The sequence below is a fragment of the Eucalyptus grandis genome, chromosome 7 (assembly GCF_016545825.1).
Source record: "Eucalyptus grandis isolate ANBG69807.140 chromosome 7, ASM1654582v1, whole genome shotgun sequence".
Classification (NCBI taxonomy): domain Eukaryota; kingdom Viridiplantae; phylum Streptophyta; class Magnoliopsida; order Myrtales; family Myrtaceae; genus Eucalyptus; species Eucalyptus grandis.
In genome coordinates, this window is record NC_052618.1 from 56,835,946 (window position 1) to 56,855,861 (window position 19,916).

At 40.1% G+C, this 19,916-nt stretch overlaps 2 protein-coding genes across 2 annotated transcripts; both read right to left on the minus strand.

Moving 5' to 3' along the window:
* Positions 1–4,010: 4,010 nt before the first annotated feature.
* On the minus strand, positions 4,011–7,562 carry LOC104454396 (CTD small phosphatase-like protein). Its single transcript, XM_010069225.2, has 6 exons — positions 6,844–7,562; positions 5,763–5,891; positions 5,529–5,649; positions 5,364–5,445; positions 4,564–4,717; positions 4,011–4,485 (listed from the first exon to the last, which is right to left on the minus strand). The coding sequence occupies exons 1-6, from the start codon at positions 7,090–7,092 to the stop codon at positions 4,351–4,353; spliced, it is 870 nt and encodes a 289-aa protein (XP_010067527.2). The 5' UTR covers positions 7,093–7,562; the 3' UTR covers positions 4,011–4,350.
* A 1,955-nt stretch (positions 7,563–9,517) lies between these two features.
* Positions 9,518–14,483, minus strand: LOC104454397 (dual specificity tyrosine-phosphorylation-regulated kinase mbk-1). The gene is given in 8 exon segments (XM_010069226.3): positions 9,518–9,947; positions 10,154–10,297; positions 10,500–10,778; positions 10,979–11,086; positions 11,709–11,988; positions 12,334–13,183; positions 13,945–14,110; positions 14,113–14,483. Coding segments are annotated over 8 exon segments (2,163 nt in total). The 5' UTR covers positions 14,263–14,483; the 3' UTR covers positions 9,518–9,761.
* Between the last annotated feature and the right edge of the window lie 5,433 nt (positions 14,484–19,916).

Genomic DNA, 19,916 nt, shown 5'->3' on the forward strand with positions numbered 1-19,916 from the left:
TTCCCAAAATATAATTTATGTTATTTTGTTTTGGGGAACAAAAAAGAATAAAAACACATTTATTTACATTTTTATTCCGGAACACATTTGGAACGAAACAATAACAATAAAACTTGTTTCTTATTTTTGGAAACACTTCCAAGAAAAAAATTTTATTTTTCCTTCTCTTTCTTTTCTTCTTCTTTTTTTCTTTGGCTGGTTGTCGGCCTTGGCCACGGTCGACGAATAGCCAAAAGGAAGAAAAAAAAGAAAAAGAAAAAAGGAAATATAAAATAAAAAATATTAAAAAATTAAAAGAAATAAAAAAATTATACAAGATTTACCAAATATGTTTTACTTCTTTTTTATTCTAGGAACATAAATTTTGTGCAATTCTGAACACATTCTTGTTAAAAAATTGTTCCCTGAAACAAAAATAATTTTTTCTATTTATGTTTCATTGACAATTTTTTAATAGAAACGTTACCAAACACACCCTTATATTACAAACCAATTTCTTGACCTAAAATTTGAAGAAAAAAAATTACGTTATTAAATAGATTTTTATCTTAATTTTGTTTTTAGGAATAGAAAAGTAATTCTGACAAAAATATATTAGGGGAATTTCTAGAATGCGAAGAATCTGAAGAAGAATCCTCGTATTTTTGTTTTCTTCAACAGTCGATTTCAGTGCCCATCTCTTCTTTCGTTCTCCCCTGTTTTTTAATTATTGTCGATGCGTTCTCGATGTCCCCCGGACTCGTTCAACGTGACGGACGTAGTTAAACGTGCACGACTTTTCTCAGGATTTGATTTAGCAGGACGTGTCAAGCCATTCATGCAAAGGGCAAAAAGGCTATGGCGGGCCAGGGTGGGAGTGCTTTCTAGACCTTGATAGGCATGGCCTCGAGTCCTTGACGTTAGGCGAAGGGGGAAAATACCAAATAAAAGTCTCGTACCGGTTGCATCGATCTCAGCTGAGTCTATTTTGCCAGTTTAAATTGAAAATTACTGACGTGAATACGAAGCATTCTTAATTTTTATGATTTTTTTTTCTTTTTTTCTAATATATCCTATAAGGGTCGTCGGAGCCCACTAGCCATTAGACAAATTTTTTTAAAAACACAAATGGAGAGAGAAGAAAAAAAGAAAATGAACAAGAAAAACAATAATTAAAAAATAAAGAATAATCAATTGTTATTTGTGTCACAAAAGATGGCTAGCGTCCATATTTGTAATTTCAAGCATATATCGACAAAACGTAAAAATAATTTAGATTATATTGATCAAATTGAAGAGTTTTAAGACTAAAATAATACAAATACAATAAGTTGATGCGGTTTTTCAAGTACATTTTCTTGGGCGAGGCACAAAATCATTCACTCTTCACCTAATCTGCATAGATACAGTTTTAACAACGCCCGGACCTCTAGAGTGCCAAAAGTTGGCACAAAAGGATAATTAAGTGCTAAAATTTACAAAAGTGACACTTAAATGTCAAAATCGGAGCAAAATTGATCATTTAAGTGCTAATCCGGTCAAAATGATGAAGTAGTGATTTTTCGACAAAACAAATGCAAAACAACATCGTTTTGGTGCTTTGAAGTGACAAAAAATTAATATAAAAATTAGTTAAATGAAATTTAAAAATAAATTTATTTAAAAATTTAAAAATAAAAATACAAAAATTTTAAAAAGTTAAAAAAATTAATTTTTTTAAAAGAGATTTTTTTTTTTTTAAAAAGGAGGGAGGCGGCGAGGGTGAGCCCTCGCCGCCATAGCGAGAAGGGCGTGTGGAGGGAGGAGGGTTGGCGGGGTCATCGGGCCTTGGCCGGGGCCAACAACCTCGGCCAACCGGCGGTGAGGACCCGCAAGGGTTGCGGCCCTCATCCGGATCCAACGAGGTTAGCGGCCCTTGTCGGCGGGCCAAGGGCCATTGCCCGTTGAGGTGACCCCTAGCGAGTGGCAGTCCTTGGCCCGGTTGAGCGAGGGCTGTCAACCCTCGCCCTAGATCGAGGCGAGGGCTCACGGGCCCTCACCGCCCGGTCGGCGGGTCACTAGCCCACGGCCAAGGCCGTGAGTGATGGGGAGGCGATGTGGCGAGGGCTCAGCCCTCAACTACCTCCTTTTTTATATATATAAATATTTTTAAATGTTTTAAATAATTTTAAATTTTAAATTTAATTTAATTCATTTAAAATTAATTTTTTACCACATTAGCATGCAAACGATGCCGTTTTGTACTGACTTCGCTGGAAATTGCGCACATCAGTATTTTGGCCAGATTAGTATTTGAGTGATCAATTTTACTCTAATTTTGACACTTTAAGTATCATTTTCGTAACTTTTGACACTTGAAGTGATCTTTTAGCTTGAGTGGAGGTTTGACTGTTGACCGAGTCTCTCCGCTCGATCCTTGTCTCGCGGCCTTCCAAAGCTTTCGCTACCGACGACCCTGAGCGCATCGTCTTTACCGTGAGACCGCTTCAAGATTCTTCTTTTTCTTGCACGACCGTTTCGTTTCCGACCTTTCTATACGTTCATGAAAGCAAAGGAAAGGACGTGATGGCTTCGGTCGACGACGTTCGAACGAAAATGAAAGTCGCGTCCTCGTGGAGTCACTCTCGTTCGCATTCGATCTTTTTTGCCTTTCCTCGACGTGTAGCAACATGTTGGGCCTGGGAAAAGGAGGCAAGTCGTTGGCATGTTTACATTTCAGTCTCGATGACACAGTTTTCACAACGGCGCGGCATGTGCTCTGATATCCTGTCCGCAAGTTTTTCATGGAATGGTATGACAAGTTCTTTTGGGTAGGTCATACCCGAATTCATGCTTTTGCGAGCTCTAGGACCTGTCGCACTCTTCTTGTTTGGAGCTAGACGACTTTCACAGCTCGTCCAAACTCGACAGAAGAACATGAAAAGAGAAAAAGAAGCGCTCGCTGCAAGTTTGCCCTCTTCACAGGATATAATTTAATCACGAAACACGAGTTTTGCAGCACAAGAAAATCTGAACTCGGATGAACACGCGCGATACGGGAACCGACATTCTTGATTCAACCAGGCTTGCTGGCACACAAAAGGGCGACAGGCTTCGGAAGTGGTTTTCTTCTTTTGTTTTTAAGAAGAAATGCATCCAAAGAACTGGTCATTGGACAAACTAAAAGGAGCAAGAAAGTGAGACAACACGAGGAGAACAGGAAGGAGGCAAAGTGAGAGATCCAGCTACTGATGGTCTCGCTTTTCTTATCTGCACATGGAAGTTTGTTGCCGACGATAAGATTTTAAAAACCAATTTCTTTCGCAGAGGATGTCTGCTAACTACCTGTAACTATGATTACAGCACAAGTACCGGAAATATAATACCAAAAGAAAAGAAGAGAAGGAACTCGGTTGGTGAAATCCTCTGCCGTCATGGCAAAAGACCTCTCCAACTCTGCCGACACCTGGAGGACTGCGAAGTAGGTTTTCTAAGCTAGTGATTGGGCAGGAGGAGGCGAAAAAAGACGAGTCGTGATATTGGTGAACTTATTTCGCTTGTGAAGTTCAATCATGTTCCAGAAGTTCAAGAAATTTCTAAACAGACAAGAGTTCGTACTTCATCATGTGACCTGTACCATTAATAGGATAAAATTGAGGCAGCATTGCCAGGGCAGGACATCCCAAATGTATATCTAGCGTGGGGTTGGAATTCAGTGAGGAATCGATACTAAAAGAGACTAATTTTCTCGAGTTCCTGCATGCAGCGCACAGCTGTCTGGGTCTGCTATAGTAAGTGGGCAATGTTTCTTATATTTTTCAGGAGAAGCAGCCAAGATTTCTGAGGCATCAAGGTGCTAAATTTTACCAGTGATAACTAACAAGCAGACCAAGATGTCTAATATGACAGGAAAACCAGACAGCCAGATTTCCTACTCGTAGGTTGTCGTTTGAGTACACATTAGCAAGCCATGCCATCTTAAATTATGACTATATATATGGTGGTTTAGAGAAGGAACAGAAAAGTAATTGATCATTGCTATGTGTAAAACATTCCAGCAACCGGTGAAAACCCTTCATTTTTATTTGATCAAGAGATAGTGTTCAGCAATCTAAAGATGCAATTTGGACATGCTACAGGACTGCAAGCACATAAATAATGTTACAAGGAATAGTACTTTAGATTCTATCTACATTGCATACAAGGACTTCTTTCTATCAGCAAAGATGTAGAAGTCAGAACCATGCTAGATACTCTGCAAATACGGAAAGGATAGACACCTTTGGACCACCTGATTCCACACCAGCGAGACAATTGGGCCAACATCAACCTCATGCAAGATGCCACTTCTTCAGATTCATTAAAAAAGAATGGAAACTTCAAGTCTAGATGCTACGACGGCAAGCCCAAAGCAGGGATCCCATACTTCTGAAACCATTCAGGCATGCGAAACCGTTCATAGAGCACGGGCCTCACATCTCTCTGCATGGAAAGGTGCTTCAGGAGTGGAACCAGGACCTCCAGAAGCTGAAGCAGATGAACAATGTTGAGCAAAGTGATTGGAGAATTTACAGTTAAAAGTTACACCAAGAATGGTCCAACTACCTGATTATCGTGCGGCTGTCCAGCAGTAAAAGGAATGCAGGGAATCCCATTAACTGGCTGCAGCAAGAAACTGAACGGGTTGTTGTCGACAATGACTATACGACTGAGATCCTTTGAGAGGCAAGAAAGATCCTTCACGTGTTCCCTATACTCCCTGCATGTTAGGATCAGGATACCAGCAACTTAGGTAAGTCCATATATAGGTGAGTCATGTGCCAATTCCAGAGATTCATCAGATCCCAGATTGATTAGGATTAATTACTCTACGTTCTATTACTTAGCATCGCATCAAGCGATGGTTTAGGAAACACTTAAAGACACCAAAATCTAAATTAATAACCAACCATCTCATCTTGCTATTAGGACATAAAAATCAGTGACAAATGACCTTTCATGCTTCCAGCTGAGGAGGATAAGGAGAAGGCATTGTCGATAACAATTTATTTAATTCAAGCCCCCCAAATTATCTTTGGAATAATGGGGAACCCATTAGTTGAGACTGCTATGGGCATTTCAAGCTCTTTCTGTGGCCATTACTTAAGACATACATTCTACTCTCAAATCACTCATCCAAGATTTATTCGTTCAAATGATGACACATCCATCAGATCATCCTAAAACTCAGTCCTCTCGTTTTTTTATTAAACATATTGATATTTCATTTTTCAGGTTCAGAGATGAAAACCTCAAGAAATCAGTGCAATCTCAAGAGGATAGACATGGATTTATGTTCCCATTCTCAGTGGAAAAGTCAATTATCACAGAGAAAGTAAATAGGACAAGGTGTAAAGTAAGCTTACGTGCTAATTGTTGAAGGTCGATAAAGTCGCAGACTAAATCTATTCTCAACATCTATTGTGTCAACGAGTGGTTTTGCATAACCTGTAGCCATGAACATTTGACTTATTGAATCTCAATACCATTTGGCAATAAAGAAACTGGAAATATCACAGACAGATAGCAACCTTCAAGTCCAGCAGTAAACAGCACGAGATCCGCAAACTCATGGAGCTGTTCTAAGAATTCTCGCAGGCCCGGGCGCTCAAACACCGTCACAAGATTGACCTTAGGCTTTCCTTCAGAATCCTTTTGAAGAGTAATATATACTCAAGGAAACAATAATCAAGATAACTCATCCGAGAAGATACCAAGACAATATCAGTCAAATCAAAACCCATTATGTCTAGAATGTAAAACACCTTCTCTGAAGAAATGCATTCCAGGTCAAACCACTCCAATCCGGATTCCACTGCTCGGTCACGTGTAGCAGCAGGCAGACTCGCCATCTCATATGCACATACTAGAGTTTCATCTAAATCAAGCACCACCTGCATTGCATGTGGTTAAATAGTATCGAATCTCACATAGGATGCTAAAAGACTAATGTGTAACCCTGAAAGAAACAGAACACGTTCAAGCCCACCCAAGTTGTATACCTGAAAGAGACAGAACAGATTCATTTTCACTTTTTTTCAATTGATTTCATTCTTTTCTCTGCCTGCTTGTAGATATAAATTCACTAAAATCTTTATTTACCACAGTTAATACACATGTGAAAATGTCAACAAATCAGTAAAGCTTAAATATTATTGACCCAAAAAAATAACATGACTATTCAATTCATCTCTCTCTCTCTCTCTCTCTCACACACACACACACTAACACACTCACACACACTCTTGAATACAGAAAGCATCAATAGATTTTCAAAGAAAAACACAAATCCCAATCAAACAAAAAGATGGCATCCTGAAAATGATTCCATATTTAGCTGAATAAAAGAGTATCCAGCAACGTCAATCAAGCCTAAGCAATACCATTGAAACTACATCAACAAAACCGGTTTAAATTATTTTCATCCCGCAATTTCCTCCACATAATCATCCATAAATTATGAGTCCCGGCCTAAAGAAAGTTCCAAGCTTTAATCAAGCAGCTTGCAGAGAAAAACAAATTTCGTTACAGTAAGCCTTTCCAGGCGTTCAGGAGAAAAACACAAATCCTAATCAAACTAAAAGATGACATCCTGGTTCACCAAAAAAAAAAAAAAAGATGACATCCTGAAAATAATTCCATATTTAGCTGAATAAAAAGAGTATCCAGCAACTTCAATAAAGCCCAATCAATACCATTGAAAAGACACCAATAAAACCGATTTAAATCATTCTCATCCCACAGTTGCTCCCTTTGAACATGATTATAAATTGATTAACGGTCCCGGCATAAAGAAAGTTCCAAGCTTTAATCAAGCAGCTAGCAGAGAAAAACAAATTTTGTTACCGTGAGCCTTTCCAGGTCTTCGGGAGACTCGACGCCTTCTTCGGCGGCGACGCCGGCGGGTGGGTCCTGGACGGGCAGCTCGGCGAGGGGCAGGGGCCTGAAGGAGGTGAAGCGGGAGAGGAGGAAGTGGCGAGGCCCGAGGGCCGTGGCGATGCGCAACAAGAACTGGAAGACGAAGGAGAACAAGTCCCAGAACGACCTCCACAGCTGGGTCGTCGTCCCGGGCGACTGGGTCAACTCGGCAGACATTTCTCTGATTCTGAGGAAGATGGACGAACGAGAAAGTGGGTATCTGCGAGCGTGCGCGGTTCGTTAATGGGTTGTGTCAGGAAGTCACAGGAGGAGCCCAATCTCTTCGTTCGTCGACCTCCAAGACAGACAAAAAGTCAAGAACGGGCGAGAGAGAGAGAGAGAGAGAGAGAGAGGACGCGCCAACATGACGACTGAGGAAGACAACCGGTTTATAATTTGTCCGGGCGTCGTGGGTCAGACGCGATTAACGTAGTAATTCTCGATGCAATAAGAAATTGCAGGCCGTGGTGAGTAAAGACACAAACTTTCCTACTCCGAAAAGGCAAAAGAGCAAAGCGCCGTATCAGCTCCTCGTCAACCGATGCTCTTGAAGCTTCCGCCCCAAAATGGGAAGATGGATCTTGTTAGAATAATGGAGCGGAATAAAATGATAATATCTTCTGGAAATTGTCATCACGCACCAATCCAAGGCGGGGCCTTGAGGACCAGATTATGATACTTGCAAATTGGTAGGAAAGGCGAAAGGGATGCCTATACATGCATGGATGAAGTGGACACGCAACTAAAATATCTGCCTATTTTGTATGCGAAAGTAATCTTTAAAATACATGTCCAAAAACGGGGGTGGTTAGTTCGGCGAATAGACTTGTCGACTTTAAAACCAAAAAAACAAATGGGGAGAGAGAATCCCTAATAAAACCCTTGTTCCGGCATTGTTCATCTTGGGCTGAGGGTCATAGAAGTCGTTGCTTTGGGTAGGGATTAGGAAATAGTTTATGTTTCGAACAATCTCCAATCAATGGAATCGAATCGAGCATTTAATTTACGTGAAACCCTTACTAAACTCAAACTCAATATCAATGTTTAGAGATGCAATAGTCTCATTTAATCGGGCGTCGAGCGGAAAGTCTAGCAAGTCATATTGAGAAGTCTTGAGTTTTTTTTTTAAGAGTTAATTAATAGACAACTTAGAAACCCACAAAAGACTACGCATATTTTAACATACCATTTTTCCTTAAAAAGTGACTAAGATGTTAATTAATAGACAACTTAGAAACCCACAAAAGACTATGCATATTTTAACATACCCTTTTTTCCTTAGAAAAGTGACAATAGTGTGGCATATTCTAAAAGATTTGTCATTTATTGCAGAGAAATGTCTTTCAAATTAATTGATGACGATAACTGCTTATTAGATTCCTCCGTGAAATTTATTTTCGTGACCATTGTAGAAAAACATTAGTCTTTTCGTGTCAATTAAATTTCAAAGAGTTAAGGTAATTGTACTAGAAGAGATATTAGTATTACCCACTCTTCCATCGCCCACAAACTAGCAAGCCAGCATCTTCTCTCAGCCACATGCACGGTAGGTGTCGTCATTCATTTGTTTTTGTTATCCCGATGAGTTCTAATACTCATTTTAAAAACAAATATCGAGGAAAAATTAGTTTTTGTTATCCCGATGTCAGTGAATATAAATGAGCGGAATTTGAAAAATATATAGATTAAAAAAAAAAGCCTTTAAATCGGGCATATAAAGTTCATAATCAAAAGATGAACCCACCATGTTGTCATCCCGATAATCACGAAACCCCTATGTCTCTTGAAGCATCATTGTCCATCCTCTCCATCCCGATTCATTCCAGGAACCAGTTGATCAAATTTTCCAACGTAGGAAACACGTTAGTGTGATAAGAAGACATTCCCATGTCATCACCTAATAAAACATTCTGAAAGTCATGATCCATCTCTTTTCCGAATAGGCATATGCCCACTTTCCTAGGAATCCACAACCAAAAGGAGATAAACATTGATGTCAATTCGATGAGGTTTGCCAAACAGAGAACTAACCCCTCGACCGGATTAGATCATAAGAAACGGTCCAAGGTTGAACAGTGATCGTGGATAGATTAATAGTTTTAAAAGCATTGTGGGTAGAAGATGCTTCCTTTAACTCTCTGTTTTCTTGTTTATATTAAACAAGAGCTGATTCTTGGCACCAGGAGATCACTTTTGCAAGAAAAAACGATGACTTTCCTCTGTCAATTCATTTTTGTGCTGATCATATCAAGTGATGGAAGCTACAGTGTAGATTCTAACCAACTTGTCCAGTCCTCTTTTGCAAAGCGATTTTCAGTAGTCACACCACGTCTTTCAGAAATTATCTTGACAGGAGATTCATTTGATATATATCAAAGTGGAGAAACTGAGCGACCCAAAAGCCACGTTATTCAGTCAATGATGTACACCAATTTTAAAACTGAGACTGATCTGATTTAGGATTTTCAGCTTGATTTCTTCAACCCAATTCAGGCAATTGCTCAACTCATTTCGTAGTAGTATTGTTAGCAGGAAATGTTAATTGGGATACGGTACAAGAAAATTTTCTTTCATCTCGTATATTGAACAATCTCAATCAACATGATGTAAACCTCAAGCATGTTTACAACAACTCTTAATCTTTCCAAGCTTGGACCGCCCGGAGACGGAAGGCTCTATATCGAAAGCTTTGTACAGATTAAAAAAAAAAAATTATGTGAACAAGCCAAAAAATCAACATTGCTCCGTAAGCTGCATGTACACTAAGGCTGTTCTAATTTTGCAGTGCTCAAATAATAGCACTGACCAATCAATACATTTCAAAACTTATTAGCACGACTTGTATATCAGCAAGAGAAAGAGTACTTGTGCGAGAGCCATGGATGCTCCAATGCCTCGCTTGCAGTAGGACGCCTCTTAGGTTCAATCTCCAGCAAGTTCCTCAAGAAGTCAAGATACCCAATATCAGAAACCTGTACATGTCCTTCCAACGACGACTCTTCGGGAATTATGTACTCCAGTTGGTTAGTGTCCTGGCGAAAAAATAAGAAAAATAGAAAAGAGTGAGACAAGAATTATGAATAGCGCAGTCTTCATTTGGATTTTCAGCTCCATGAGTTGACACTTTTAAGAGAATACATGCACTTTCTTTTAAGCCCCAATGTTATAAGTTCTGCAAGCCTTCACTGAAACTTAAACCTGAAAATGAGGTTAAACAGTCAAGGTACATGCAACTCACCTCGTTAATGTAGTAGAGATCATATTCCTCTGTGAAATACTTAGGTGTCTCCTGTCCTTGTTCCAGCATCTCCTGATCAATGGGACCGAACATGCCGATCATGCGTGCTAGAATCATTACAATTGCATCATTTGGAAATAACACCTGAAAAAAAATCAGAGAAACAGCAATGGATCATGAACTTGTTTGCTTCGAATACATATCCAAGAAAGCGGTAGCAACTGAATGCACAGAAGATGGCTTAGAAGTCAATCGTAGTCATTAGTCATAAAAGCATAGTCCACCATAAAAGTTAAATCCAACATCTGGACTGAGTATGACTGTGAAGGGAGAAAGTCGTACGTACTTCGCCAGAGCAAAGTTCCGCCAAGATGCAGCCAAGTGACCAAATGTCGATCTTTTGGTCATAAGGAAGGCCCAGGATGACTTCGGGAGCTCTATAGGAACGAGACTGGACGTAGAGGCACAAGTTGTCTGATTTAAAGCAACTGCTTCCCAGGTCAATGACTTTAATCTCAGATCTTCTATAACTTTTGATGAGAATGTTCTCGGGCTTTAGGTCGCAGTGTATAATCCCCAGTCGATGCAAGTAGTCCAGTGCCTCTAAACACTGACGAGTTATGACCTGTAGGGACAAAGATTAAACTGCCTAGTTACATTTTCTACGATTCCACTTCTATGGACAAAGGCTGTAGAGAATTAAAAGAATCCAATTCCACAAATGAAGTCTTTTGGCCCATAAAAGTACTCATATTCAGCAGAAAACAGTCAAAGGACCATTATTGATCGGAGAGAACTACTGAGTCAAGCTATATTGAAATTGACCTGTAATCTGTTCAGCGAGAAATAAGCTTCCCCGCCGGATTCTTGATTAAACTTCTGAAATTCATATAGATTTGCTCGAAGCAGTTCACAAACAATGAAGAGATGCTCCTGCACGGTTGTATCAACAGGTTAGGGCAAATATAGAGGGAAAATAAGCGGATATCAACCACAAGTGCCTGTGTCCGGACATGGGGGGGGGTGGTGTGAAAGATCGAACTCCTAATTGGGTAATGCTAAATGCATTAGTTCTATCCCATGGTAGTCCAGTTTGTGCCTTGTCCTCGTGAGTAATCACGTTTCAATCTAGAGATGGATATGATAAGGAGAATTCCTATCTTTTGAAAAACCACTTGTAATACAGTGCCCACTGTGTATCAACTTTAGTGATTCACTTTGTTCAAAATAGCAATAAGCACACTGTATGTATTAACAGCTCTGAAGGCATTTGTTTCGTTTGCAGAAGCCCATGGATAGTGAACGATACTGTTCAAGCTAGATATCCTATGTAATACCTGTTCAACGTATTTCAAGCTAGATATCCTTTGTAATACTATTCAAAGCATAACAGGAGAAACATCTGGTACACGACAAAAAGGATTTTTTTCTCTTGTACCAATAGAAGTTCAAATGGGTGCAGATGTACACCAACTGCATACGATAATAATTAATTTCTCTAGTAACAATCGGCATATTTTGCAAGAGACATTCAACATATCCACCAATGCCCTACCTGATGATAAAAGTAGTCGTAGAGGCGCAATATGTGGCATTCATCGGCAGGATCATGCTTATTTACCAGCTTCAAAAGTTTAATTTCATCCAAACTCTGATCGAAGAAATCTTTATCATTTTTTATGATCTTCAGACAGACATCCACGCCCGTATACAAATCATGTGCTTGAACAACCTTACTGAAAGCAGCAGAGCCAAGGTACTCTGTAACATAATATCTCCCTGCAATTACAGTATTTAGCACAATGGGCAGATCCTTGTTTTCTTCAAATCCAGTCCTGTACATGGCATAACATATGAGTGCAAGTGTCCCTACAAATCAAAATTGTACTAGCGAGCTTTAAACCTTGATTTAGTAGAATCTTAAGTCAAGGGAAAATACGATTATGGAATACAACATTGAAAGATAAACCTCTATCTATATTCTTCTTGTGATCAGGAAAATGAACAACATCAATAGAGGCTCTTTTACTGAGTAGAAATTTGTTAAAATGGATCACAGAGTTACAAAATGTGAATCCCCATTCGTTATTAATACATATATGGCTTTTAATAGGTTAATCCTTCTGCTCCTAAAGTATCCTCATGAAAAGCAATATCACTGGTAAAACATGTGGATATACCTGTTTCTCCGGTGTATGATCCTCAAGTCAAAGATTTCATATTCATCTTCCAGATTTTCTTGCATTAAAATCTCATCAGCAAAAACACTCTCCTCCCCTTGGCCTCCAACAGCTTCAGGATTGCTGATATCTCCATTATCTATTGGATCATCAACATCTTCGTTTTTTACGATATTTTCAAATATAAACTCTTCCCCGCGATCCCTTTTGTGTAAATCAGAGCTACTTAGAGGCCGATCAACAGAATCATCAGAAGTGTGCTTTGTTGCGTATCTGTTAGAACTCCCATTTGCTATATGTTTGGTGCCAGAATCATCTTCAGAGCACACACCTTCTACATCCTTCAAAGTGAAGCCGATTGTACTATTGTTGTGAAGGTTCAAATAGCTTTCATACATGATACCTCCCCCGTATGGCGTGGAATCCTCTTCCTTACGTTTGAAGAGTTCATATTGACTCTCTTCATCAAAATGACGACTTTCAAACAGATGAAGCTTTTGTCCTTCATTTGTGAAGGCCATGTCATATAGACTAGGCTTATTTGAGTAATTGGCATTTGAATCCGATCGAAACACGTCAAGAGTGCCATTAAAATCCAGTGAATTATCGAGATATTTCTGCGACTCTGAATTCGTAATGAACTTATCCTGAGTCGGGCAGCCAAAGGGCCCTGATCCATGAAAGGATGGAGTCAGGAAGTGTCCTTCATCCTTGTCGTCGTACCAGTACACGTCATTTTGCAGATCATAATCGTTGTATTCGCGTGCCGTGCCGAACTGAGACAGTCTATCAGAAGAAGCATCAGAATTGGTTCTAGACACAGATCGAACTCCATACGGATTGACGAACTCTGCAAACACAGCAGGAGGCGACGCGCAAGATGTCACAACACCAACATTTGCATCAGCCAAAACCCAGAAAGAGATGATTCAAAGAAAAAGATAGGTGCTTGGTGAGCAACTAGTCTTTCCAAGTCGCAGCAATCTCGGGTTCACCAATATAGTCGTCCAGTTAATAGCATCAAGGACTTTCTCTAGCAAATGCATACTGCAGACGAAAATTCAGCGAAAATGGGCAGAAATGCGGCTGTTATACTCAGTCACTCAAAAGAAATTGGCGGGAATCAATGGGGGAGATCAAAATTCCCAATTCCAATGCCAACTTTACACGGCAATACAAAAAAGGTCGATGATCATCACCCTTAAAGCTTATCTTCAAACAAGGATTCAGTTTTACCAAAAGAAAGGAGTAAAGAGAGAACACTTCTTCTAGTTCCAGCACACATCAAAGCATAAAAAAGCATAGAGAAAGCATTACTTCATTAAGCATCACTCGCATTAGAATCAAGATTTCGAAATTTAGCATGGATTTTTTCTTTTCATTTACCAGGAAAGAAAAAACTACCACTTGGCGACAATTCTGCACAAATTAAATATTACTCCGCGTCAAGACCGACACCGCCGGCGTCAGATACATGACGCACAGTGACTTTTTTTCGGTGTAAAAAGAAAAAACACAACCACCAAAGAAAATCGACGCACTCACGCGCCACCCAGAAATACATAACTAGATAAAAATTCAGTCCTCAAAAATTGCGATAAGGATTAGAACCTGAAGAGCACACGTCGCTGGTGGAGGACCCCACGCTCACGAACCGATCGTCGGAAGACGCGCCGCTCGATCTCACGGACCCCCCGCCGCCGCCGCTGCCGACGCCGACGCCGACGACGGCGAGGGGCCCCGGGCGGCGGGAGCCCGAGGGGACCCGGACCGGCGGCGGCGGGGGGCCATGGGGAAGAGGAACTTCTCGAAGTCGGAGGAGCCCAGGCCGCGCTTCTCGAGGAGGTCCTCCCGGAGGGCGGACTCCGCCGCCGCGAACCCGTTCTTCCTCAGGAACTCGAGCACCGCCTCCACGTCGGACACGGCCATGCTGCTGCCGCCCTCCTCTCGCGGTGCGGGAAACTCGGGGGCGCTGCAGCGAGAGGTGAAGGAGGAGGATGAGGAGGGGCAGGGGCATGTGAATATGGCGACGTGGGAGGGTCAAAAGTGGAAAAGCGGGGAGGTTGGTGCGCAAGCGCTTGCATGCTTAGTCCTGAGAGAGATGGAGATAAGAGAGAGAAAGTAGAGTCTTCTACTGTGAAACTGAAGCTTAGCGGGTCGACCTGCGAGACCTGCTCCTCTCTCTCTCTCTCCCTCGTCTTACCAACTTTGAAAAGCGTGGGGTTTAGCGACGAGGTTTTCGCGTCGCGCGGGCCCCGCCACCCGACCCCCTAATCGGCCGACACGTGGCGCATCCTCCGGCCACGACGTGCCCCCCTGGGCCTTGATCTTCGTGGGATCCGACGGCGGAGGAAAAATGTCCCGCCGTTCACGTTGAGATCGGCTGTTGTCCGATTTGGAAACCGATCATCGTGTCCGAATTTTCGTATTTGTCCTCGTACTCTCATATCTATTAAATGCGTTTTTGTTTTTTTGGTCGAACTATTAAATGTGTTTTCCTTACGCGTCATGCATTTTGTCGTTTTGATATCCTACGTGTATATATAGACGAACTAAAATATAGCGGAATATTTCCTTTTCTTTTGTTGACTTTTCAAAAGGGAGCCCCTTGCTGTTGGACCATTTCGTGTTCTCACGGCTCTCTCCCCCCCTTTTTTTATTTTATTTTATTTTTTTTTGTTATCGTCTTTAATCTTTTCAATTGCTACTTTCCGATCCAACGGTGGCGATTATTTTTACTCTTCTTTTTTTTTTTGGCTTTTTGTATTCTTTGGTGAGTGGAGGGAAATGATTTCAATCCTCCAATACGTTGATGCCGTATGATTTTACCATTCAAAGATGATGCCGCCAGCAAGAATTCGGTTTTGTGACTAAACAACTAGCAAGCAAATCACACCCCCTCGAAAAGAATGGAATTTGGTTTTGTTCCAAGGAATATGCTTTCGTGGAAAACCTTCAATCCCTTCGAAAATTTTCAATTCAATTCATATGGAATATGTCCCAAGAGAATTTTCTTTTTTCTTAATAAAAGACAAGTGTTATAAAAGTGTGAAACTCGTGAGCTGATTCAATTAACCCCTCTTAAATAAAGACAAGCTTTCGAACCAAATTCCAAACTTTCTTCCATCTAGTTTATTAAGATCAACTCAAGCATCTCCACTGACAAGAACAGTCAATGGATTGCAATTAAAATATAATTTAGGAAAACCTCAAGCTCAATAGATAAATACCGAGATTATCTCAAAGCTAATGAACAGATTACAGACTAACTGATTGAGCAAATTTAAAAATCGAATTGAAAAGGACATAAAGTGATTAGAAAAGAAAAAAAGGAGAATTGGTCCCGTGGGGTCACGGAAATGATTGAGGGTTTTAGAAATGATGAAGGCAAAGGGGTGGGAGGGGGGCATGATGGTTCATGTTATGGGTACAACTACCTTTTCGTGCGGTTCGTGAAGGGGCAATGCCACCCACCGATGCTCATCATGTCCTCCTCCTAAATTGCGTGACACCCAAAAAACAGCTTTAGGCCTTCCTTTTTTTCATGTGACCTAGATTTATAAAAAAAAAACTATAAAAATAAAGGTGACAATCACTCTCCATCTTGCTAATTTCATCCGGGTTCTTTCGTTACTTTCCCACCCCCTCCGGACTCGTCCTCTCTCGAAGTTCGAATCGCCGCATGCCTTAGGGGCTCTTTGATTTTTCACTTTTCTTCTTACCAGTGCACGCACGTGCAATGATAACACGGGATGGAGCCTCGGGTCACGTGTCGACGGCGCCCGAGTTTAGCGGATCCGGTAGTTTTCGTTTTCGACATGCATCGACGCGCATGCCCCGCTCGTGCAGGTCCGGAACTCCCCCACCAAATCCGAGGCCATCGTTTGCAAAAACGGAGAAGGGATTTTACTTGTTCTTGGAAGAGAAAGAACGACCACATTAATCTTCGATTTCGCCTTCAATGGAGTCAAAGCCAAAGTTTTTCCGCCAAGTGTGCCTTCGAATTTCTTTTGTTTGAATTCAAAGTGGTGAGTTTTTGTATAGTTTAAGAGTAAGTAAATTAGTGTTTTCTTCAATATAAAAGGTCATGTAAAAGGAGCATCTATGTCTCTTTATGAATTCTTTATGAATGGACAATTAAAATTGGAATAAATGTGAAGGGAATATCTTTGGGTGCCGGTGGAAGAAACGAGGCCGGCTGATTATTCTCTACTCAAAGTTGAGGTGACTAATCCATCATTCTAGAACAGTTAACGACTTTGCAGACCATAGATTTGAACATTAAAACAAGAAGACAAATAAAAACCAACGAAGAAGCAAGCAATGGACTCTCTTCGGAAAAACCCAAATGGTCAAAAAGATGATTGACGATGTACGTTGTTATTGCCCGCAAGTCGAGCCTTTGACTTGAAACATGGGATGTAGACGCGGCCATTTTGAATGGACCGAATGAAGACACGAAAGGGTGCACGATAACGAGGATATACAGGCAAAATAATAACATGAGAAAGTGTCAACATTTGAATGACGAATTGTATGTTGATGCGTTATTAAATGGTGAAATTCCAAAGCAAGTCATAAACTTACTAACTTAGGCTCATCCTATTTTTATTATCTATTGGCTTCTATCGCCTCCTATCACATTAAATTGACTACATTAACTATTACAAGTCCCGCTCTTAATTCAAGATCATTTCTTACCTTTTTCACCCTTTATCATTGACTCCTCACACCCTCTATTTCATTAAATTAACTACATTATCATGTGCAATTCTTGCTCTTGGTTTGATATCATATCTTACCTTATTATTGGGTGTTGCAAAATATTTTGGTAAAAATCACAGATGTGGCCTTGCCAACTCTTGCCGGTCACACGTGAGAGTCGATGAACCCTCATCGTCGCCAAGTGAGAACCAATTGGCTATCCTTGCTAGACTTGGTAGGAAAAAAAAAAAAAAAAAAAAGGGAAAGGAAAGGCAGATAGAGAAAAAAAATTCAAATTTTTAAAAAATACATAAAAAATTATTAACGTTAATGCTGATTATCTTACTTGGCATTACTATATCCTTAGATAGACTCAATTAGCAAAACTCGAAAACGTTTAGAATTCAATTGGCACAATCGAATAGTTTATGACTAGATTAGTAGAAATGAAATAAGTTTAAGGTTTTTTTCGATAATTTTCCCCTCGTCACGTGATCCGTTTCTCCCGAGAGCTTGAATTATTAGGAAGCGGAACGATGATGTCCTTTTTTACCTTTAACCCACCTAGAGAGAGAAAAAAAAGTCTCCGTAATCAGAATCTGGATTGTTAATAAATAACCGAGATACAGGCCCATGATCAAACTTCTCATAAAGAGAACTAATCGTTTATTAGGCCCGATCCACTCTTGTATTGGGCCAGGCTCAAGCCCGCCCATCTATCGGGCCTAACAGATTTTTAATTGAGATCCAGCAAATTGCAGAGATTGCAGGTGGAATTGATCTGCAGAAACAGTGGGCCCAATTGGCCAAGTTTTCAATTTGGGTCCGCCTTCATTCCGATTTTTATTGTCGACTATCTTTTCAAAGCTTCATCAATTTTATTTCCTTAGCAATGGAAAGAAAAAAAGGGCAAAACTTCACATTTGATGTTCTTTTCACATTTTTTTTGGTAGATTAAATATTGGCTTTTCCCCGCCGCAAGTAATCAGATAAAGAAATAGAATGATTGTGGTAATAAAAATTATTGTTTCAATATATTTCTTTCAACCGTCGCATGTATAATGATAATCTAGTTTGCCTGCAAAATGGGAAGGCATATAATTTCTGAAATACTTTCTATGAAATTATCTTGAACGCTATATTACAAATTCATACGGAGAAAAGAGGGATAGTAAATAGTTGGTCAACGCTATCTTTAGTCTTATCTTAAAAAGCAGTTGAATTGAAATATTAAATAAATGCCAATTTGCAAATACGTCAACACGCTTAAAAGGACATTTATAGAAATGTATCGATTAATTAATGAGTTTCCATTCTATGCTTGATTTGAGAGCTTCAAGCTTGTGCAAATTCTTAGGTCACCCTAGATATTTATTTTTCCACCTTTTGCTTTCCGATTTGTGCTTGCTTTGAGAGCTTCGAAATGACGTGATTTCCCAATTTGCGTTGGGTATTTATATTTTTCCTTTCGCTTCCCAGTTTGTGATTGATCTGGAGGCTTTAAGCTCGTTAGAAAAATCAATTTCTTGGTGATGATAATGCTTCATGATCCATGGTGTAAAGTCCTTTTGCTGATAATGCTCATGAAGAAATCTTGCTTTTTGTGTTTTTTGAACCTCGAACAATCGTTTTTGATGAGATGATATTTTGCTTGTGCTTGTGAGGTTTTTCTAAAAGTAGATAGTGAATTCTTTCTTTGACAGCAGTTGAGAGCTCCATGTCTGACCGTGAAAAGAGAAAAGGAAACGTGGAAATGAACTTCACGAACACCATCTTTAACAGCAGTGATACAACAGCAATACAAAAGACATTTACGCATATTTCAAACAGCAGCAATACAAGCTTTATGAACACCGTCTCTAATGTCACAACCAACTCCAACACGTTCAAATCCAGTCACTGTCCAAGTCCAACACATCCATCTCTCGTTGCAGATTTATTGTCTTGCTTCACTCTGAGATTCTTGAGTCGTGGGATGTCCAGAGACTTGGCTTCAAATAATGCTAGCATGGTTTGCACCGCTTTGATGAATTTCTTGTACTGCGTTACTGTCGGGCATTAAATTACATAGGAAGAAAAGACAAAATGCTATTTTGCTTCCCGTGGTGGAATAAAAACTAAAGTATGAGTTTCCAGTGGTTTTAGATCCATAAAGGCCATATCAACATTTTAGTGGGCCAAATTCAAAGCCGAATGAAGTACTGCACAAGTGGATTGCTCACCCTCCTCTTCTCCAGATCTCACGGCAATTTATTGTGACCTTACAGATCCAGTCATGGCATCTTCACTTAATCTATTAGATGTCGATATATCAACGGCTGGTTGCTTGGCATGCTTCCTTGGCCTACTTCTTTTAGCCTGCAAATAAAGGACATATACAATAAAGGCAATTTAAAGGCAAAGTTTGCTTGAATTTCCTCTGGGAGTCTGTGCTGGAGATTAAGAGCATGGTCTCTCGTTGGGTCCATTAGCATGATAGTTGGAGCATGACATGATAGTACCAACTTTCAACATTTTATTTGGATTAATGTTAGTGACTCTTGGCCTCCTTATTCTTTTCCCTCTCTCAGCATTTTTTCTCATCACCATTGGGTACCTTCCTATTTTTTTGGGTCTCCTGGAAGCTTTCCAAATGGCGGAGGAAGTAAAAACTCTTCACTGGTCACTAGCCACACTTCTTCATTCAAGGTAGGTAATTCCATGGTAGATGGCAACGCTCATATGCAGTTTTATTGAAATAGTCAGTTACATAATCATTTATTTAGATTACACTTAATTAATTGATGCACGAGAGAGCATGACTACATGGTGTCTTCCAATTTGGAAGCACGTCTTCTCATTCAGATCAATTACAAACTTATCATCATTTACAAGAAAAG

Bases quoted from the DNA above. Each gene is read 5' to 3' on its own strand.
- LOC104454396 (XM_010069225.2), bottom strand. From the start codon at position 7,092: ATGTCTGCCGAGTTGACCCAGTCGCCCGGGACGACGACCCAGCTGTGG. The intron at 5,446-5,528 runs GTTGCTATCTGT...TCATGGCTACAG, and splicing joins GTTTACTGCTGGACTTGAAG to GTTATGCAAAACCACTCGTT. The intron at 4,718-5,363 runs GTAAGCTTACTT...CCTAACATGCAG, and splicing joins CGACCTTCAACAATTAGCAC to GGAGTATAGGGAACACGTGA.